This window comes from Mustela lutreola, chromosome 4, assembly GCF_030435805.1.
Source record: "Mustela lutreola isolate mMusLut2 chromosome 4, mMusLut2.pri, whole genome shotgun sequence".
Lineage (NCBI taxonomy): Eukaryota > Metazoa > Chordata > Mammalia > Carnivora > Mustelidae > Mustela > Mustela lutreola.
In genome coordinates this window covers 15,215,827-15,233,005 of record NC_081293.1, presented here as the reverse complement: position 1 = coordinate 15,233,005, position 17,179 = coordinate 15,215,827, and the positions used below count along the sequence as shown (strand labels likewise).

General features: G+C 36.2%; 1 protein-coding gene across 3 annotated transcripts in view; it reads left to right on the top strand.

Annotated features, from left to right (window-relative positions):
• ATRNL1 (attractin like 1) overlaps window positions 1-17,179 on the top strand; it is an 849,703-nt gene that overhangs the window by 50,092 nt on the left and 782,432 nt on the right. For all 3 annotated transcript variants that reach the window (XM_059173087.1, XM_059173089.1, XM_059173088.1), the window contains exons 6-7: window positions 8,980-9,154; window positions 14,131-14,218. In XM_059173087.1, coding sequence (XP_059029070.1) covers window positions 8,980-9,154; window positions 14,131-14,218 — 263 coding nt within the window. The remainder of the gene's footprint in view (window positions 1-8,979; window positions 9,155-14,130; window positions 14,219-17,179) is intronic.

Genomic DNA, 17,179 nt, shown 5'->3' with positions numbered 1-17,179 from the left:
GATAAGGTAACATTCACAGGTTCCAGTGATTAGGACCTAGACTTCTTTGGGGCGAGGGGCTTTATATAGCCTACCACAAACCTGCTCTGAAATATTTTGCTTTAGCATAGGTTTCATAAACATATTACACTTTAAACAATTTTTTTTTAAGATTTTATTTATTTATTTGACAGAGAGAAACCACAAGTAGACGGAGAGGCAGGCAGAGAGAGAGAGAGGGAAGCAGGCTCCCTGCTGAGCAGAGAGCCCCATGCGGGACTCGATCCCAGGACCCTGAGATCATGACCTGAGCCGAAGGCAGCGGCTTAACCCACTGAGCCACCCAGGTGCCCCCATATTACACTTTAAATATGGTTCTGACTCTCAAGAGTTTTACGTGCTGTTAATTCTCTGTCAAGCTCTTTGTCAAATAATACCCAGGTATTATTTGACAAATAAAAGCTCTGCCTTTAGGTGGTAGACTTTTTTAAAGTTTTTACTTAGAAAGTTTTAAATTTATGAAAAAATTGCAAGAATAAGAATAGTACAAAGACTATGAAAGCGCCCTTTACCCCCATTTTCACCTGTTGTTGACATTTTACCCTATTTGCTTTATTATTCCTGACTTACATGATTTAAAATAAATCTACATTTCCTTTTTAAGAAAACAAGATACAAAAATTCATACCAATGAATATATTACTTATATATAACGTCCATATGATCTCATTTCTCTTCAGTCTACGTAGAGATTGGTGAACCATTCTGTGAGTTTTGTCTTTGTAGGCCACACAGTCTATGTTGCAGGTGTTCAGCTGTACTCGTGCGGAAGCGGTTACCGGTCGTACTTGAATGAGCATGACGTGTTCTAATAAAATGTCGTTTATGAAAACAGATAGTGGCCTGGAGTTTGCTCATGGTTTGTTGTTTGCCAACTTGAATTCTAAGTGATTTCGAATGGGAATTAAAATATATTTTTGGCAGCAGTATATTCTTTTTTTTTAATTTTTTCTTTTTTATAAACATATATTTTTATCCCCAGGGGTACAGTTCTGTGAATCACCAGGTTTACACACTTCACAGCACTCATCAAAGCACATACCCTCGACAATGTCCATAATCCCACCCCCTTCTCCCAAACCCCCTCCCCCCAGAAACCCTCAGTTTGTTTTGTGAGATTAAGAGTCACTTATGGTTTGTCTCCCTCCAAATCCCATCTTGTTTCATTGATTCTTCTTCTACCCACTTAAGCCCCCATGTTGCATCACCACTTCCTCATATCAGGGAGATCATATGATAGTTGTCTTTCTCTACTTGACTTATTTCGCTAAGCATGATACGCTCTAGTTCCATCCATTTGTCGCAAATGGCAAGATTTCACTTTTTTGATGGCTGCATAGTATTCCATTATGTATATATACCACATGTTCTTGATCCATTCATCTGTTGATGGACATCTAGGTTCTTTCCATAGTTTGGCTATTGTGGACATTGCTGCTATAAACATTCGGGTGCACGTGCCCCTTTGGATCACTACGTTTGTATCTTAGGGTAAATACCCAATAGTGCAATTGCTGGGTCATAGGGCAGTTCTATTTTCAACATTTTGAGGAACCCCCATGCTGTTTTCCAGAGTGGCTGCACCAGCTTGCATTCCCACCAACAGTGTAGGAGGGTTCCCCTTTCTCCGCATCCTCGCCAGCATCTGTCATTTCCTGACTTGTTGATTTTAGCCATTCTGACTGGTGTGAGGTGATATCTCATTGTGGTTTTGATTTGTATTTCCCTGATGCCGAGTGATATGGAGCACTTTTTCATGTGTCTGTTGGCCATCTGGATGTCTTCTTTGCAGAAATGTCTGTTCATGTCCTCTGCCCATTTCTTGATTGGATTATTTGTTCTTTGGGTGTTGAGTTTGCTAAGTTCTTTATAGATTCTGGACACTAGTCCTTTATCTGATATGTCGTTTGCAAATATCTTCTCCCATTCTGTCAGTTGTCTTTTGATTTTGTTCACTGTTTCCTTTGCTGTGCAAAAGCTTTTGATCTTGATGAAATCCCAATAGTTCAATTTTGCCCTTGCTTCCCTTGCCTTTGGCGTTGTTCCTAGGAAGATGTTGCTGCGGCTGAGGTCGAAGAGGTTGCTGCCTGTGTTCTCCTTAAGGATTTTGATGGATTCCTTTCGCACATTGAGGTCCTTCATCCATTTTGAGTCTATTTTTGTGTGTGGTGTAAGAAAATGATCCAATTTCATTTTTCTGCATGTGGCTGTCCAATTTTCCCAGCACCATTTATTGAAGAGGCTGTCTTTTTTCCATTGGACATTCTTTCCTGCTTTGTCGAAAATTAGTTGAATGTAGAGTTGAGGGTCTATTTCTGGGCTCTCTATTCTGTTCCATTGAACTATGTGTCTGTTTTTGTGCCAGTACCATGCTGTCTTGATGATGACAGCTTTGTAATAGAGCTTGAAGTCCGGAATTGTGATGCCACCAACGTTGGCTTTCTTTTTCAATATCCTTTTGGCTATTCGAGGTCTTTTCTGGTTCCATATAAATTTTAGCATTATTTGTTCCATTTCTTTGAAAAAGATGGATGGTACTTTGATAAGAATTGCATTAAATGTGTAGATTGCTTTAGGTAGCATAGACATTTTCACAATATTTATTCTTCCAATCCAGGAGCATGGAACATTTTTCCATTTCTTTGTGTCTTCCTCAATTTCTTTCATGAGTACTTTATAGTTTTCTGAGTATAGATTCTGTACCTCTTTGGTTAGGTTTATTCCTAGGTATCTTATGGTTTTGGGTGCAATTGTAAATGGGATTGACTCCTTAATTACTCTTTCTTCTGTCTTGCTGTTGGTGTAGAGAAATGCAACTGATTTCTGTGCATTGATTTTATATCCTGACACTTTACTGAATTCCTGTATAAGTTCTAGCAGTTTTGGAGTGGAGTCTTTTGGGTTTTCCACATATAGTATCATATCATCTGCGAAGAGTGATAATTTGACTTCTTCTTTGCCGATTTGGATGCCTTTAATTTCCTTTTGTTGTCTGATTGCTGAGGCTAGGACCTCTAGTACTATGTTGAATAGCAGTGGTGATAATGGACATCCCTGCCGTGTTCCTGACCTTAGCGGAAAAGCTTTCAGTTTTTCTCCATTGAGAATGATATTTGCGGTGGGTGTTTCATAGATGGCTTTGATGATATTGAGGTATGCGCCCTCTATCCCTACACTTTGAAGAGTTTTGATCAGGAAGGGATGCTGTACTTTGTCAAATGCTTTTTCAGCATCTATTGAGAGTATCATATGGTTCTTGTTCTTTCTTTTAATGATGTGTTGTATCACATTGACTGATTTGCGGACGTTGAACCAACCTTGCAGCCCTGGAATAAATCCCACTTGGTCGTGGTGAATAATCCTTTTAATGTACTGTTGAATCCTATTGGCTAGTATTTTGTTGAGTATTTTCGCATCTGTGTTCAGCAAGGATATTGGTCTATAGCTCTCTTTTTTGATGGGATCCTTGTCTGGTTTTGGGATCAAGGTGATGCTGGCCTCATAAAATGAGTTTGGAAGTTTTCCTTCCATTTCTTTTTTTTGGAACAGTTTCAAGAGAATAGGAATTAGTTCTTCCTTAAATGTTTGGTAGAATTCCCCCGGGAAGCCGTCTGGCCCTGGGCTTTTGTTTGTTTGGAGATTTTTAATGACTGTTTCAATCTCCTTACTGGTTATGGGTCTGTTCAGGCTTTCTATTTCTTCCTGGTTCAGTTGTGGTAGTTTATATGTTTCTAGGAATGCATCCATTTCTTCCAGATTGTCAAATTTATTGGCGTAGAGTTGCTCATAGTATGTTCTTATAATAGTTTGTATTTCTTTGGTGTTAGTTGTGATCTCTCCTCTTTCATTCATGATTTTATTTATTTGGGTCCTTTCTCTTTTCTTTTTGATAAGTCGGGCCAGGGGTTTATCAATTTTATTAGTTCTTTCAAAGAACCAGCTCCTACTTTCGTTGATTTGTTCTATTGTTTTTTTTGTTTCTATTTCATTGATTTCTGTTCTGATCTTTACGATTTCTCTTCTCCTGCTGGGCTTAGGGTTTCTTTCTTGTTCTTTCTCCAGCTCCTTTAGGTGTAGGGTTAGGTTGTGTACCTGAGACCTTTCTTGTTTCTTGAGAAAGGCTTGTACCGCTATATATTTTCCTCTCAGGACTGCCTTTGTTGTGTCCCACAGATTTTGAACCGTTGTATTTTCATTATCATTTGTTTCCATGATTTTTTTCAATTCTTCTTTAATTTCCCGGTTGACCCATTCATTCTTTAGAAGGATGCTGTTTAGTCTCCATGTATTTGGGTTCTTTCCAAACTTCCTTTTGTGGTTGAGTTCTAGCTTTAGAGCATTGTGGTCTGAAAATATGCAGGGAATGATCCCAATCTTTTGATACCGGTTGAGTCCTGATTTAGGACCGAGGATGTGATCTATTCTGGAGAATGTTCCATGTGCACTAGAGAAGAATGTGTATTCTGTTGCTTTGGGATGAAATATTCTGAATATATCTGTGATGTCCATCTGGTCCAGTGTGTCGTTTAAGGCCTTTATTTCCTTGCTGATCTTTTGCTTGGATGACCTGTCCATTTCAGTGAGGGGAGTGTTAAAGTCCCCTACTATTATTGTATTATTGTTGATGTGTTTCTTTGATTTTGTTATTAATTGGTTTATATAGTTGGCTGCTCCCACATTGGGGGCATAGATATTTAAAATTGTTAAATCTTCTTGTTGGACAGACCCTTTGAGTATGATATAGTGTCCTTCCTCATCTCTTATTATAGTCTTTGGCTTAAAATCTAATTGATCTGATATAAGGATTGCCACTCCTGCTTTCTTCTGATGTCCATTAGCATGGTAAATTCTTTTCCACCCCCTCACTTTAAATCTGGAGGTGTCTTCGGGCTTAAAATGAGTTTCTTGGAGGCAACATATAGATGGGTTTTGTTTTTTTATCCATTCTGATACCCTGTGTCTTTTGACAGGGGCATTTAGCCCATTAACATGCAGGATAACTATTGAGAGATATGAATTTAGTGCCATTGTATTGCCTGTAAGGTGACTGTTACTGTATATGGTCTCTGTTCCTTTCTGATCTACCACTTGTAGGCTCTCTCTTTGCTTAGAGGACCCCTTTCAATATTTCCTGTAGAGCTGGTTTGGTGTTTGCAAATTCTTTCAGTTTTTGTTTGTCCTGGAAGCTTTTAATCTCTCCTTCTATTTTCAATGATAACCTAGCTGGAAATAGTATTCTTGGCTGCATGTTTTTCTCATTTAGTGCTCTGAAAATATCATGCCAGCTCTTTCTGGCCTGCCAGGTCTCTGTGGATAAGTCAGCTGCCAATCTAATAATTTTACCATTGTATGTTACAGACTTCTTTTCCCGGGCTGCTTTCAGGATTTTCTCTTTGTCACTGAGACTTGTAAATTTTACTATTAGGTGACGGGGTGTGGGCCTATTCTTATTGATTTTGAGCGGTGTTCTCTGAACCTCCTGAATTTTGATGCTCGTTCCCTTTGCCATATTGGGGAAATTCTCCCCAATAATTCTCTCCAGTATACCTTCTGCTCCCCTCTCTCTTTCTTCTTCTTCTGGAATCCCAATTATTCTAATGTTGTTTCGTCTTATGGTATCACTTATCTCTTGAATTCTTCCCTCGTGGTCCAGTAGCTGTTTGTCCCTCTTTTGCTCAGCTTCTTTATGCTCTGTCATTTTGTCTTCTATATCACTAATTCTTTCTTCTGCCTCATTTATCCTAGCAATGAGAGCCTCCATTTTTGATTGCACCTCATTAATAGCTTTTTTGATTTCAACTGGTTAGATTTTAGTTCTTTTATTTCTCCAGAAAGGGCTTTTATATCTCTCGAGAGGGTTTCTCTCATATCTTCCATGCCTTTTTCAAGCCCGGCTAGAACCTTGAGAATTGTCATTCTGAACTCTAGATCTGACATATTACCAATGTCTGTATTGATTAGGTCCCTAGCCTTCGGTACTGCCTCTTGTTCTTTTTTTTGTGTTGAATTTTTCCATCTTGTCATTTTGTCCAGATAAGAGTATATGAAGGAGCAAGGAAAATACTAAAAGGGTGGCAACAACCCCAGGAAAATATGGTTTCACCAAATTAGAAGAGATCCCAAATCGTGAGGGGGGAGAAAGGTGATAAAAAGAGGTTCAAAAAGGAAGAAAGAAAAAAAAAAGAAAAGAAAAGAATTTAAAAAAAGAAAACAAATAAGAAAAATATAAAAAAGTATAAATATATATATTAGATAAACTAGTTTAAAAACGTTAAAAAAGAAAAAGGTAAAAGGTAAAAAAAAATTTTACCAGGAGGTGAGAAAAAAAACAAAAAGTGAAAAAGAAAAAAATTAAATTAACTGCAAGACTAAAAAAAAATCACAAGGAAAAAGCCATGAGTTCTGTGCTTTGCTTTCTCCTCCTGTGGAATTCTGCTGCTCTCCTTGGTATTGAAACCGCACTCCTTGGTAGGTGAACTTGGTCTCGGCTGGATTTCTTGTTGATCTTCTGGGGGAGGGGCCTGGTGTAGTGATTCTCAAGTGTCTTTGCCCCAGGCGGAATTGCACTGCCCTTACCAGGGGCCGGGGTGAGTAATCCGCTGGGGTTTGCTTTCAGGAGCTTTTGTTCCCTGAGCGCTTTCCGTAGAGTTCCGGAGGACGGGAATACAAATGGCGGCCTCCTGGTCTCCGGCCCGGAGGAGCCGAGAGCCCAGGGCCCCACTCCTCAGTGCGCCCTCAGAGAATAGCGCCCAGTTACTCCCGTCTGCCTGACCTCCGGCCGTGCTCTGAGCTCACCGAGCCTGCGACCGGTTCAAGGTCACCCCGAGCTGTGAGCTTACTGTCGGCTCTGTCTCTGTAGCCGGCTTTCCCGTTCCAATACCCGCAAGCTCTGCGACACTTAGACACTCCCGATCCTTCTGTGACCCTGCGGGACCTAAGGCCACCTTGACCCCGCGTGGGCTTCGCCTTGGTTTAGCCTCTGGAGCGATGTCCCTCAGCGAAACAGACTTTTAAAAGTCCTGATTTTGTGCTCTGTTGCTCCACCGCTTGCCGGGAGCTGGCCCCTCCCCCGGGGTCTATCTTCCCGTCGTTTTGGATTCACTTCTCCGCCGGTCCTACCTTTCAGAAAGTGGTTGTTTTTCTGTTTCCAGAATTGCTGTTCTTCTTCTCTTCGATCTGCCCATGGATTTTCAGGTGTTTGCAATCTTTAGATAAACTATCTAGCTGATCTCCGGCTAGCTGAAGTAGTCTCAGCCTGCTACTTCTCCGCCATCTTGACTCCTTCGGCAGCAGTATATTCTTTAAATTTCTTCAGTTACCAAGGAATAGTTTGTAGTCTTCTCACTCAGAATCAGTAACATTTTCTGTATCTGATTTAAAGGATTATGCTGTTATCAAAGAGATAAGCTAGAATGCTACCTAGTTTGTACCTGAAAATAATAGCACGCAAGCACTGAAAAGGACTTTGAAGATGAATGAGTGAGTGCAGGGTGAGTGAACCCAGAAACAAATGGGAACTGTGTGGGTTCATGTCTCTCACATCAGAGTCTCTTCAGATATTTTAAAATTTTGTGATTCAAGATAATCTAAAACTTTTTGGTATTAACACATTTAAGCCAAGTGATTGCTCTCGTAATTGAGTAAAAATGTCACTTGGTTGCAATGTCAGCCTTCCTGTTTGCTATGGATTTGAGACCAAGTGATGTTACTTACTATAGGCTAAAAAGAATATTCCTCAGGTGTTTTATGCTTTTGTGACAAGTGCAGTTCAAATGATAATATGGCATATTATTGAATTTAAACTATTTATTAAAGGTAAAGGAAAGAAAAGTGATGAGAGAATTATGTCAAGATAAATTGTCAAGGTATGTCAAGGTATGCTAAAGTATGTTAAAAAGGCACTGTAGTAATTCATTTTCAACTTGGGACCAATGATTTACTTTGAGCAAAGCACTATTACCATCATATTAAGTAAACATTAATTTTACAGGTTTTGTAAGTTTATATACAATTTATAAATTTTTGTTGGTTTTATATTTATAAAAGTACTTCAAACATAAGGAATTTATATTTAGTTTTATTTCAGTGTATTTTAGTTTCCTTAGAATTAAAATAATTTGTGAACCTTAAGTTTGGTGAAATATTTATTTCCTTTGGGAGCATTCCTTCAATTAGTTAAGGTTGAGAAACCTGATCTAGGCTAGTCTCCTATATTTTACAGAGGAGGAAATCAAGTCTCATGAGTAACTTGAATGATGTGTAGGTAAAGGCAGTGTTTTTAACATAAAGTTATTTAGGTTATCCTGCACTTATTATACTTTTTATTTTATTATGCATAATAATTTTTTTCTGTTTACGGATAATAAGCCTCTCTACTAATACCAATTTTGGTTGTTCTTCATATAATGATACTAAGAAAAATATAATTTTTGGTTTCATATTTGTTTAATAGTTTATAATTTATAAATGCTTTCATTTCCATTGTCTTTTAAAAAATTATGATAATCTTTAGGGGATCAATTGTTATTTCTATTTTATAGATGAAAGATTGATGATGGGAGAGACAAACAGACTTGCTCAAGGTCATATTTGTTGTTAGTGACTAAACCAGGATTTGTGTACATTGATTTGCAGTCTGATACTCCAGTAGCATTCTAGTAGCATAATAAAGTAAATAGGATATTTCGTATTACTTAAATGATTTTTTATCAGGTTGTGGTATTTATGTCTGATTGGGTATATGAATTTTTTGCCTGGTAGGCATTATTTTTGGTCTTAGAAATTTTCCTATAAGTTATATTTTAGGTCATTTTATGTATATTGCATTTATTAGTATCATGAGCATTGAATTCTTAAATTTTCTTAATCCTTATATTCTATTTCTATAACTTAAGGTCTTTGTTTAATGCATTGTGTTTGATTTTTTTTTTTTTTTAATAGGTCCTGATTGTTCTTTGAATGTTCCTTCTACTGAGTCTTACTGGATTTTGCCAAATGTTAAACCCTTCAGTCCTTCTGTAGGTCGGGCTTCCCATAAAGCAGTCTTACATGGGAAATTTATGTGGGTGATTGGTGGATATACTTTTAACTACAGTTCTTTTCAAATGGTCCTGAAGTAAGTTTTTTTTCAAATGTTCATAATCTATTGGATTATTTTGGTAATAAGGTTATACTAAATTTCTTATTTTATTGCTGTCCAAATTTATAAACAGATCAGTGGTAGTAACTACTTGCTACATAGGACTGATTTGAGAATACATGAAATCAGTATATACATAGTTAATTTTTGTCATTGTGCATGTAAGTTTGTTTTGTAGAAATCTTATTACTTCTCTAGAGATTGCTTTTCTCAAATTCTTAGTATGAAAATACTAACTTCAAAGAAGTAGGGGACTGTGCCTGTATTAGACATTAAAAATCCTGTCACCTTTCATTTTCTTAGAATGAAGTGTATTTGCTTATATAAAAATACTTTCAGTTTTTTGTTCCGTAAGTTTTAATTTACCTGAGCTTTTATTTTACAAGCTTTTGGGAACACAGCGCCAATATTATAAAATAAATCATTCATTTGCTGTTGGTGCAATAGAGATTATCCTCTGCATGATTGGATGACATGAAAAATCACATGGGTGGCAGGTTTATCTGACTTTTTTTTCAGCTGCCAGTTTTATTTTATCAACCATCTATTAATAGAATAAAAGAGGAATTAGAAAGAGTAATTTGATTATCAGTATTGTTTTCGATATAATAATATAACTGGTACAACCTGGGCATCAACCAGTCAGAACTGACCTTGTTAGTCTTCATTGTAAAATTATATATGTTGCATGTAGGCTTCTTGCAATATGCAATATACAAAATAACTTTAAAAATATGTATTTTTGCTTTTGTTCCAAATATTGCATGGGTACACTAAAAACTTGTTGGTTGCTTATCTGAAATTCAGATTTAACTGAGCATCCTATATTTTATCTGGCAACCCTACCAAGTGAAAATACTAACCTTGTTACTTTGGAGAATATAAAAATGTCTGTGTTTAAGAGGAGATTGCTTTAAAGCTATGATTGAATACGATTAGAATTAGTCTAAAATGAATTCTGGAGAGGAAGAAAAGGAAGAGTGATAGGTAAATATTTAAGTGAAGAATTAGAATTATACCTCATAGTATATGAAGGATAAAATATTCTAAAAAGAATTGAAGGAGTGTTGGTAGTATTAAACAAGTTGTTAAAGGTATAAAAAGAACCTGAAGCAATAATACAATTTAAATGTGGAAATGAGAAGGAAATTAACTATGATTAATGATAATGAAAAGTCTATGAAAATAAAATAAAACTTTGAATTAAACTGTGGTCTTTGCATCTTTGTGAAGATAGAGTACAGTGTCAGGGAAACATGGGAATCTTCAAAATTTGTGTTCTGTACAAGTTTAAAATGCGTATTTAAAATTAAGTGGTGAATATCATTTGATACTCTTAACTTATATATTTCTCATTTGACTCAGATAATTTAACATTTTTTTTTTTGTCTGCAACCTGTTTCTTTTGCCTGTAGTGTTTAGTTTTAAGTCTCGAGGTGTCAGATTAAAAGTAACCTGGTTGCTGTGTTTACAAGTTAGATAATTTTTTGTTTTTATTATTCTGAATGTAATTCAGTTGTAGATAGGTAAGGATATTTATTGGCTTTTAGAAGTGATGTTAGTCATTAGTCAATTTCTCTTCTATAGAATTTAATCGAGGTATAGATGTTACATTTGTAAGAATCTTTTGCAATTTTAACAAAGATTTTATTTGAGAGAGAGAGAGAGAGAAAGAGAGAGAAAGAGAACATGATCAGGGGTAGGGGCAGAAGGAAAAGCAGACTCCCTGTGAGCAGGGAACCCATTGTGGGACTTGATCCTGGGATTCTGGGATCATGTCCTGAGCTTAAAGTAGATGCTTAACTGACTGAGCCACCAAGATGCCCCTAGATGTTATATTTTAAGACAAAATTGTTCACTAAGATATAAAATTCTGTATTATTTGACAGAACATATATGATGGGTCCCCCAATGATAGGTCCGTGATCAAAGGAGCGAGACTGATAAAAAGTGAAGGTCAAGCAAAGCTTTATTTTGCGCCAAGTATCGAGAATCAAACTGACTGTTCAGGGCTGCCTCTTACAAAGAGGGTGACCCTTCCCTGCCTTACTGACTAACTTTTAAAGGGCAAGGGCCATGTGGTTGGCCACACACAGGTGGCCAATGAGATTGCAACATACAGAGAAAGCTGCATAGTCATGCTAGGTCACACACAAGTGACCAATTGAATCACAATTTACCCTATAGTAGATATTTGAACTAGGCTATCACCTTGGTCAGAATTGGCACCCCAAAGGCAGGGCCCACACTCCTTGGTAGCTAGGGAGACAGAATGCATGCCCCACTGATTGGATGTCTCCACCCGGCCTGACCCACCCTTGTATTTGGGCTTTGTTACCTGGGACTGGTTTCCTGGACTTGCTTTTAAGTAAGTCCCCTGGTGGGGGGGCAGGGTCAGTTTAAGTTTTACTGCGTAAACAACAAAACCACTGTTTAACCGGATGGAATCGCTCTGGCTAAATAGACCCTTACGTTATATACTGACATTAGTGAGAATTAACATGTATTTATGGGCATAGCAAACTGTTTTGAATATTAACTGTATGCTTGATGTTTGGGATACATAGTGGACATATTAATTGTCTCTATATTTATGGAGTTAGTGAGGAAAGACAGGCAATTAGAAAAACACAATTACCATCATAAATAAGTACATTTTATGTAAATTTTATATATATATATATATATATATATATATGTATATATGTATAAAAAGATACCGAGATAGATAGGATAAGCAAATCACAAAGTGCAAAGAGGAGAGTTATCAATGTGGTCAAGGTAGCCATCGTGGGAAAGGTGATAACAACAGATTTAAAGAGATTAAGCATTGGCAGTGCAGTTATCTGGAGACAGAAAAGAGCCAGACAAAAGCCTTAATGTGGAGCTACTTGCGCAGTTCAAGCAGCAAAAAGGGGGTCTTGTGACTTTCATGGAATACATGAGAGGGACACATGAACTTCTTGGGATAGTCGGAGAGAGAGAGACAGATCATGTAGGATGTTGTAGGTTTTTTGAGAGTCATGGGAATCTTTGAGCATGCTTTGACTTGCATTGTGCCTACTTTGTGAAGACTATACTGGGATTGTAAGAAGAATAGAAATGGGGCTTGAGTTAGGATGATATCATTAAAGGAATGAATTCTAGGTGGAGAAGAGAACCAAGAACTGAGCCCAAGGCACCGTATCACTAGGAGGTCAAGGTAAAAGATGAGAAAACAGCAGAGGAGGCTGTAAAGGAGTGGCCTGTGAGGTAGGAAAACCAAGTGTGGTATCTTTGAAGGCAAGGGAAGAGAATATATGAGGAGAAAGGATTGATTAGCCGTGTCAGATGCTAATGATTAACCAAATCAAGGAAAATGAGGACTGAGAAGGCCCAGGGATTTAGCAGGAGGAAGCTGGTTTTAACAAAAACAGTTTTGTTGGAGCCTCGTTTTAAAAGCTTATTTAGAGTTAGTTGAAGGAAGTGGAGAGGTTCAGGGTGGGGTAAGGAAGAATAGGCAGAGTAAAGAGATGGGGTGATAGCTTGAAGGGGCAACAGTAAGGTCAAGAGAAATTTTCCTTTTTTTTTTAATAAGTGGGGAAAAATAATACCATGTTTTTATGCCAATGGGAATTATCTAGTAAATCCATAATGTGGTGATGTAGGAAAGAGATGGCAGAACTGCTAGAATGTTGTGGGATCCACTGCACCAGGAACACAAATATAGTTTATTGATAGCAGAAACAGCCAACTGCCAAGGAGGGGCCTAGGGCCTAGATGCTAAGAATGGTTTTGCATTCTTAATGGGCTGTAGAAAAGAACCGAAGAAGAATGTATGAGACCAATGTGGTACACAAAGCCTAAAATATTTATTGTCTGGCCTTTTACAGAAATAGTTTGCTGGCCCCTAATTTATGGTAATTTGGTAGAAAGCTGTGTGTTGGGTGCAGATATGGTATGTAGATACAGGTACGAGTCTGGAAGTTATGTTTATGTTCTGGTTGATTATATTTCCTCATTTATGACTTACACATATTTTATAACTCCGTGGTAGGAAATAAGTTAAACATGATACTGAAGACAATTTTTAGTAACCCTTTCTTTCTCTCTCTCTCTTTTTTTTTTTTTTTTTTTTTGGGGTGAAGGGAGCCCTCTTACCTTTCTTGATGAGTTGAGGAGAAGAGGGGAAATAATTGATAATGAGCTTCGTAAACAATGTTCTTGCTAATTCTTAGCTGGGTGCTTCCCTTTTTTATGTTTAGGCAAATTGAGGAACTTTGAGTGTAGAGTATGATGGTGGAGTTCTGTTGGATGAGCACTTGAGATTCATAGTTTGGAACTTCTGTTTCATATATATATTTTAGAATATATTAATTTTCTTTTTTTATCCTGTAATCCAATAAGTACTTTATTTTTACAGAAGCTTCTATCTTACTAGATTCATTTTATTTCAAAAAGTGTTCTGTGAACGTGTTATATTTGGCATAGGAAATGCATACTTAGTTAATTTACATAATTCTAAGCTTAGTCTGTATAAAAGAATAAAAATGAATACATAAAGGAAATGGCTGTTATGAAAATAGGGAGAAGTTTTATCTATTTTGAAAAGAAAAAGGTGGCTTTTAAAAAAACTTAAAAATGCAGAATAACTCACTTATTATTTAGGCTACTCAGTTGGTTGAAATTGTTAAGGGTAATTGAACAAATTAATTCCAGTAATAAATAGCCTACTCAAGTTAATATATATTACATGTTTAAATGATTGAATTTTGATTTAGAGTAGGTATGTCTTGAATGAGTCTTTATTAAAAATTTCTAATGTGGCACATGAAATTATGAGTTTATTAGTTATAATTATTTTTGAGTTGAATGAATACTTGAATACAAGCGAGGAAAACATGGAAATTAAAAAAACAAAAATGAATCTTAGCTTATAAAGTTTTTTCTCTTTTCTTTTTTTTTGCTTTTAGTTATAATTTGGAAAGCAGTATATGGAATGTAGGAAGTCTATCAAGGGGTCCTCTCCAGAGATATGGACACTCTCTTGCTTTATATCAGGTATGGATCGTTTTTTTTACATTCTATTCAATGTTTTTTTAAGAGTTTACCTTTGAGGAAAAAAAAATGCTCAATCCCAGTTTTACTTCAAATCTTAATGAGAATAGATCATAGATCACAATAACTTGAGATGTCACAAACTTGTATAGTATTTTAGTAAAAAAATAGATTTTAGTACAATTCTTCATTAAACATGAGAAAAAATGAAGATTCAGTTTTTGTCCATGGCTTTATGCCTAGTTATCAGGTTAATCACTTTTTTTTAAAAGATTTTATTTATTTATTTGGAAAAGAGAGAGTGAGTGAGAGAGCAAGCATGGGGAGGGGAAGAAGGAGAGGGAGAAGCAGACTCCCCTCTGAGCCAGGAACCCATTGTGGGGCTTGATCCCAGGATCCTGGAATCATGGCCCGAGCTGAAGGCAGTCACATAACCCACTGAGCCACCTCGGCTTTTAAAAAATTGTAGTAAAGTACACATAATATAAAATTTACTATTTTAACCATTTTAAAATGTATTTTGAGTGACATTAAGGATACAAATTGTTGTACAACAGTTACCACCATTATTTCCAGACCTTTTTTCATCTTGCAAAAATGACACTCTATACCCATTAAACAATAACTCCCCCTTTTATTCCCCAACCCCCGGCAACCACCATTCTACTTTCTCTCTCTGTAATTTGACTACTCCTCATATAAGTGGAATCATACAGTATTTGTCTTTTGACTGGCTTATTTTACTTAGCATAATGCCCTCAAGATTCATCCATACAGTATATGCTAGAGTATCCTCCCTTTTTAAGCCTAAATAATATTCTATTGTATGGACATATCACATTTTATTTATCCATTCATTCATTGATAGACCCTTGGGTTGCTTTCACATTTTTAACTCTTGTGAATGATGCTGTTGTGAACATGGATATATAACTATTTAAGTCCTCCTTTAAACTTTTTGGATAGATAACTAGAAGAAGAGTTGCTGGAATATATCATAATTCTATTTTTGATTATTTTGAGGAATTGTCATATTGTTTTTCACAGCAGCTGTACCATTTTACATTTTCACCAGCAGGACACAGGATTCTAATCCCTCCACATCCTTGTCAACACTTATTATTTTTTGTTTGTTTGTTTTTTTTTTTTTATAATAGTCACCCTTGTATGAAATGGTATTTATTCTGGTTTTGATTTGCATTTTTTCAATGATAACTTTGAGATGTAATTGATATACCGTACAGTTGAGCATCTTTTCATGTGCTTTTTGGCTATTTGTATGCCTCCTCTAAAGAAACGTATATTCAAGTCTTTTGCCCATTTTTAAAATCAGGTTGGTTGTTTCTTTGTTGTTGAGTTGAAAGTGTTCTTTATATATTCTGAATATTAGCCCCGTATCAGATACATGATTTGCAAATATTTTCTCTCATTCTGTGGGCTCTTTTCACTCTCTTGATACATTCTTTGATGTACATAAGTTTTTAATTTTGGCATAGTACAGTTAATGTATTTTGTTGTTGTTGTTGTTTTTCTCTGGGCTTTTGGTGTCATATCCAAGAAGTCATTGCCAAATCCATTGTTATGAGTAACAATGTTATGTTATTTCACTATATTTTCTTTTAAGAGTTTTAAAATTTTAATTTTTATATTTAGCTCTTTAATCCATTTTGAGTTAATTTTTTTGTTTATGGTGTAGGGTAGGTGTTCACTTTCATTTCTTTGCATGGAGATACTTTGTTTTCCCTTCACCATTTGTTGAAATGACTGTCTTTTCCTCATTGAATGGTTTTGGTGCCCTTGTTGAAAATCATTTCATCATGTGTGAGGGTTTATATTGGGCTATTCTTTTTTTTTTTTTAAAGATTTTATTTATTTATTTGACAGAGGGGGATCAGAAGTAGACAGAGAGGCAGAAGAGAGAGGGAGAAGCAGGCTCCCCACTGAGCAGAGAGCCCGATGCGGGGCTTTATCCCAGAACCCTGAGACATGACCTGGGCCGAAGGCAAAGGCTTTACCCACTGAGCCACCCAGGAACCCCTATCTGGGCTATTCTTTTGATCTGTGTCTGTGTACCAGTACCAGTGTGACACAATTTTGATTATTATACTTTTGTAGTAAGTTTTGAAATGAGGAAGTGTGAGACTTCCGGCTTTGATCTTGTTTTTTAAGTTTGTTTTGCCAGCTTGGAATCATTTAAGATTCCGTATGAATTTTAGGATAGATTTTTCTGTTTCTCCAATGTCATGGATTTTTTGATAGGGATTACATTGTACTCACTTACCCTTGTGTAATTCATGAATTTAGTATGATTAAAACATAGGCTATTTAACTGTTTTATTTTGAATCAACAAAGATTCTTATATTTTGTAGTCTTTGACTAGACCTGTTAAATAAAAACTTATATATTTTCTGTGCTTATTTAAGAAAATTGGGAAAATACAAGAGTGATGTAAAGAATAAATGTTAACTCTTTTTTTCTATGTGTATGCATGTTTTAAAGATAAAAACCTCTCTATGTATATGTGTTTATGAACCACTTCTCGGCCTTTTGGCTAAGATCAAGTGTATATGTGTTTGTGTGTATATAAATGCTTTTTTTCTTTTAATTTTGGTTTTTAGTTTTAGTGTTTTGATTATTGCATTTTTGTGGTAATAACTTTTGAGATGTAATTGATATACCGTACAGTTCAGCATCCATAGTGTGCATTTGGAATGGTTTTTAATTTATTTAGAGTTGTGCAACAACCTTATGCGTATTTGCATAAAATCGCAGAGTTGGTTGAATAATCAATTTTAGAACCTCACAAAGATACTTGTACCCTTGTTACTCTAAACCTCCTCATCCTCCCAGCTTTAAGCAATCATGAATCTCTAGAGATTCGTCTGTTCTGGACATTCCATATAAATGACATTATATACCATGTAGTTTGTGTCTAGCATGTTGTAGCATGTATTGATACTTCA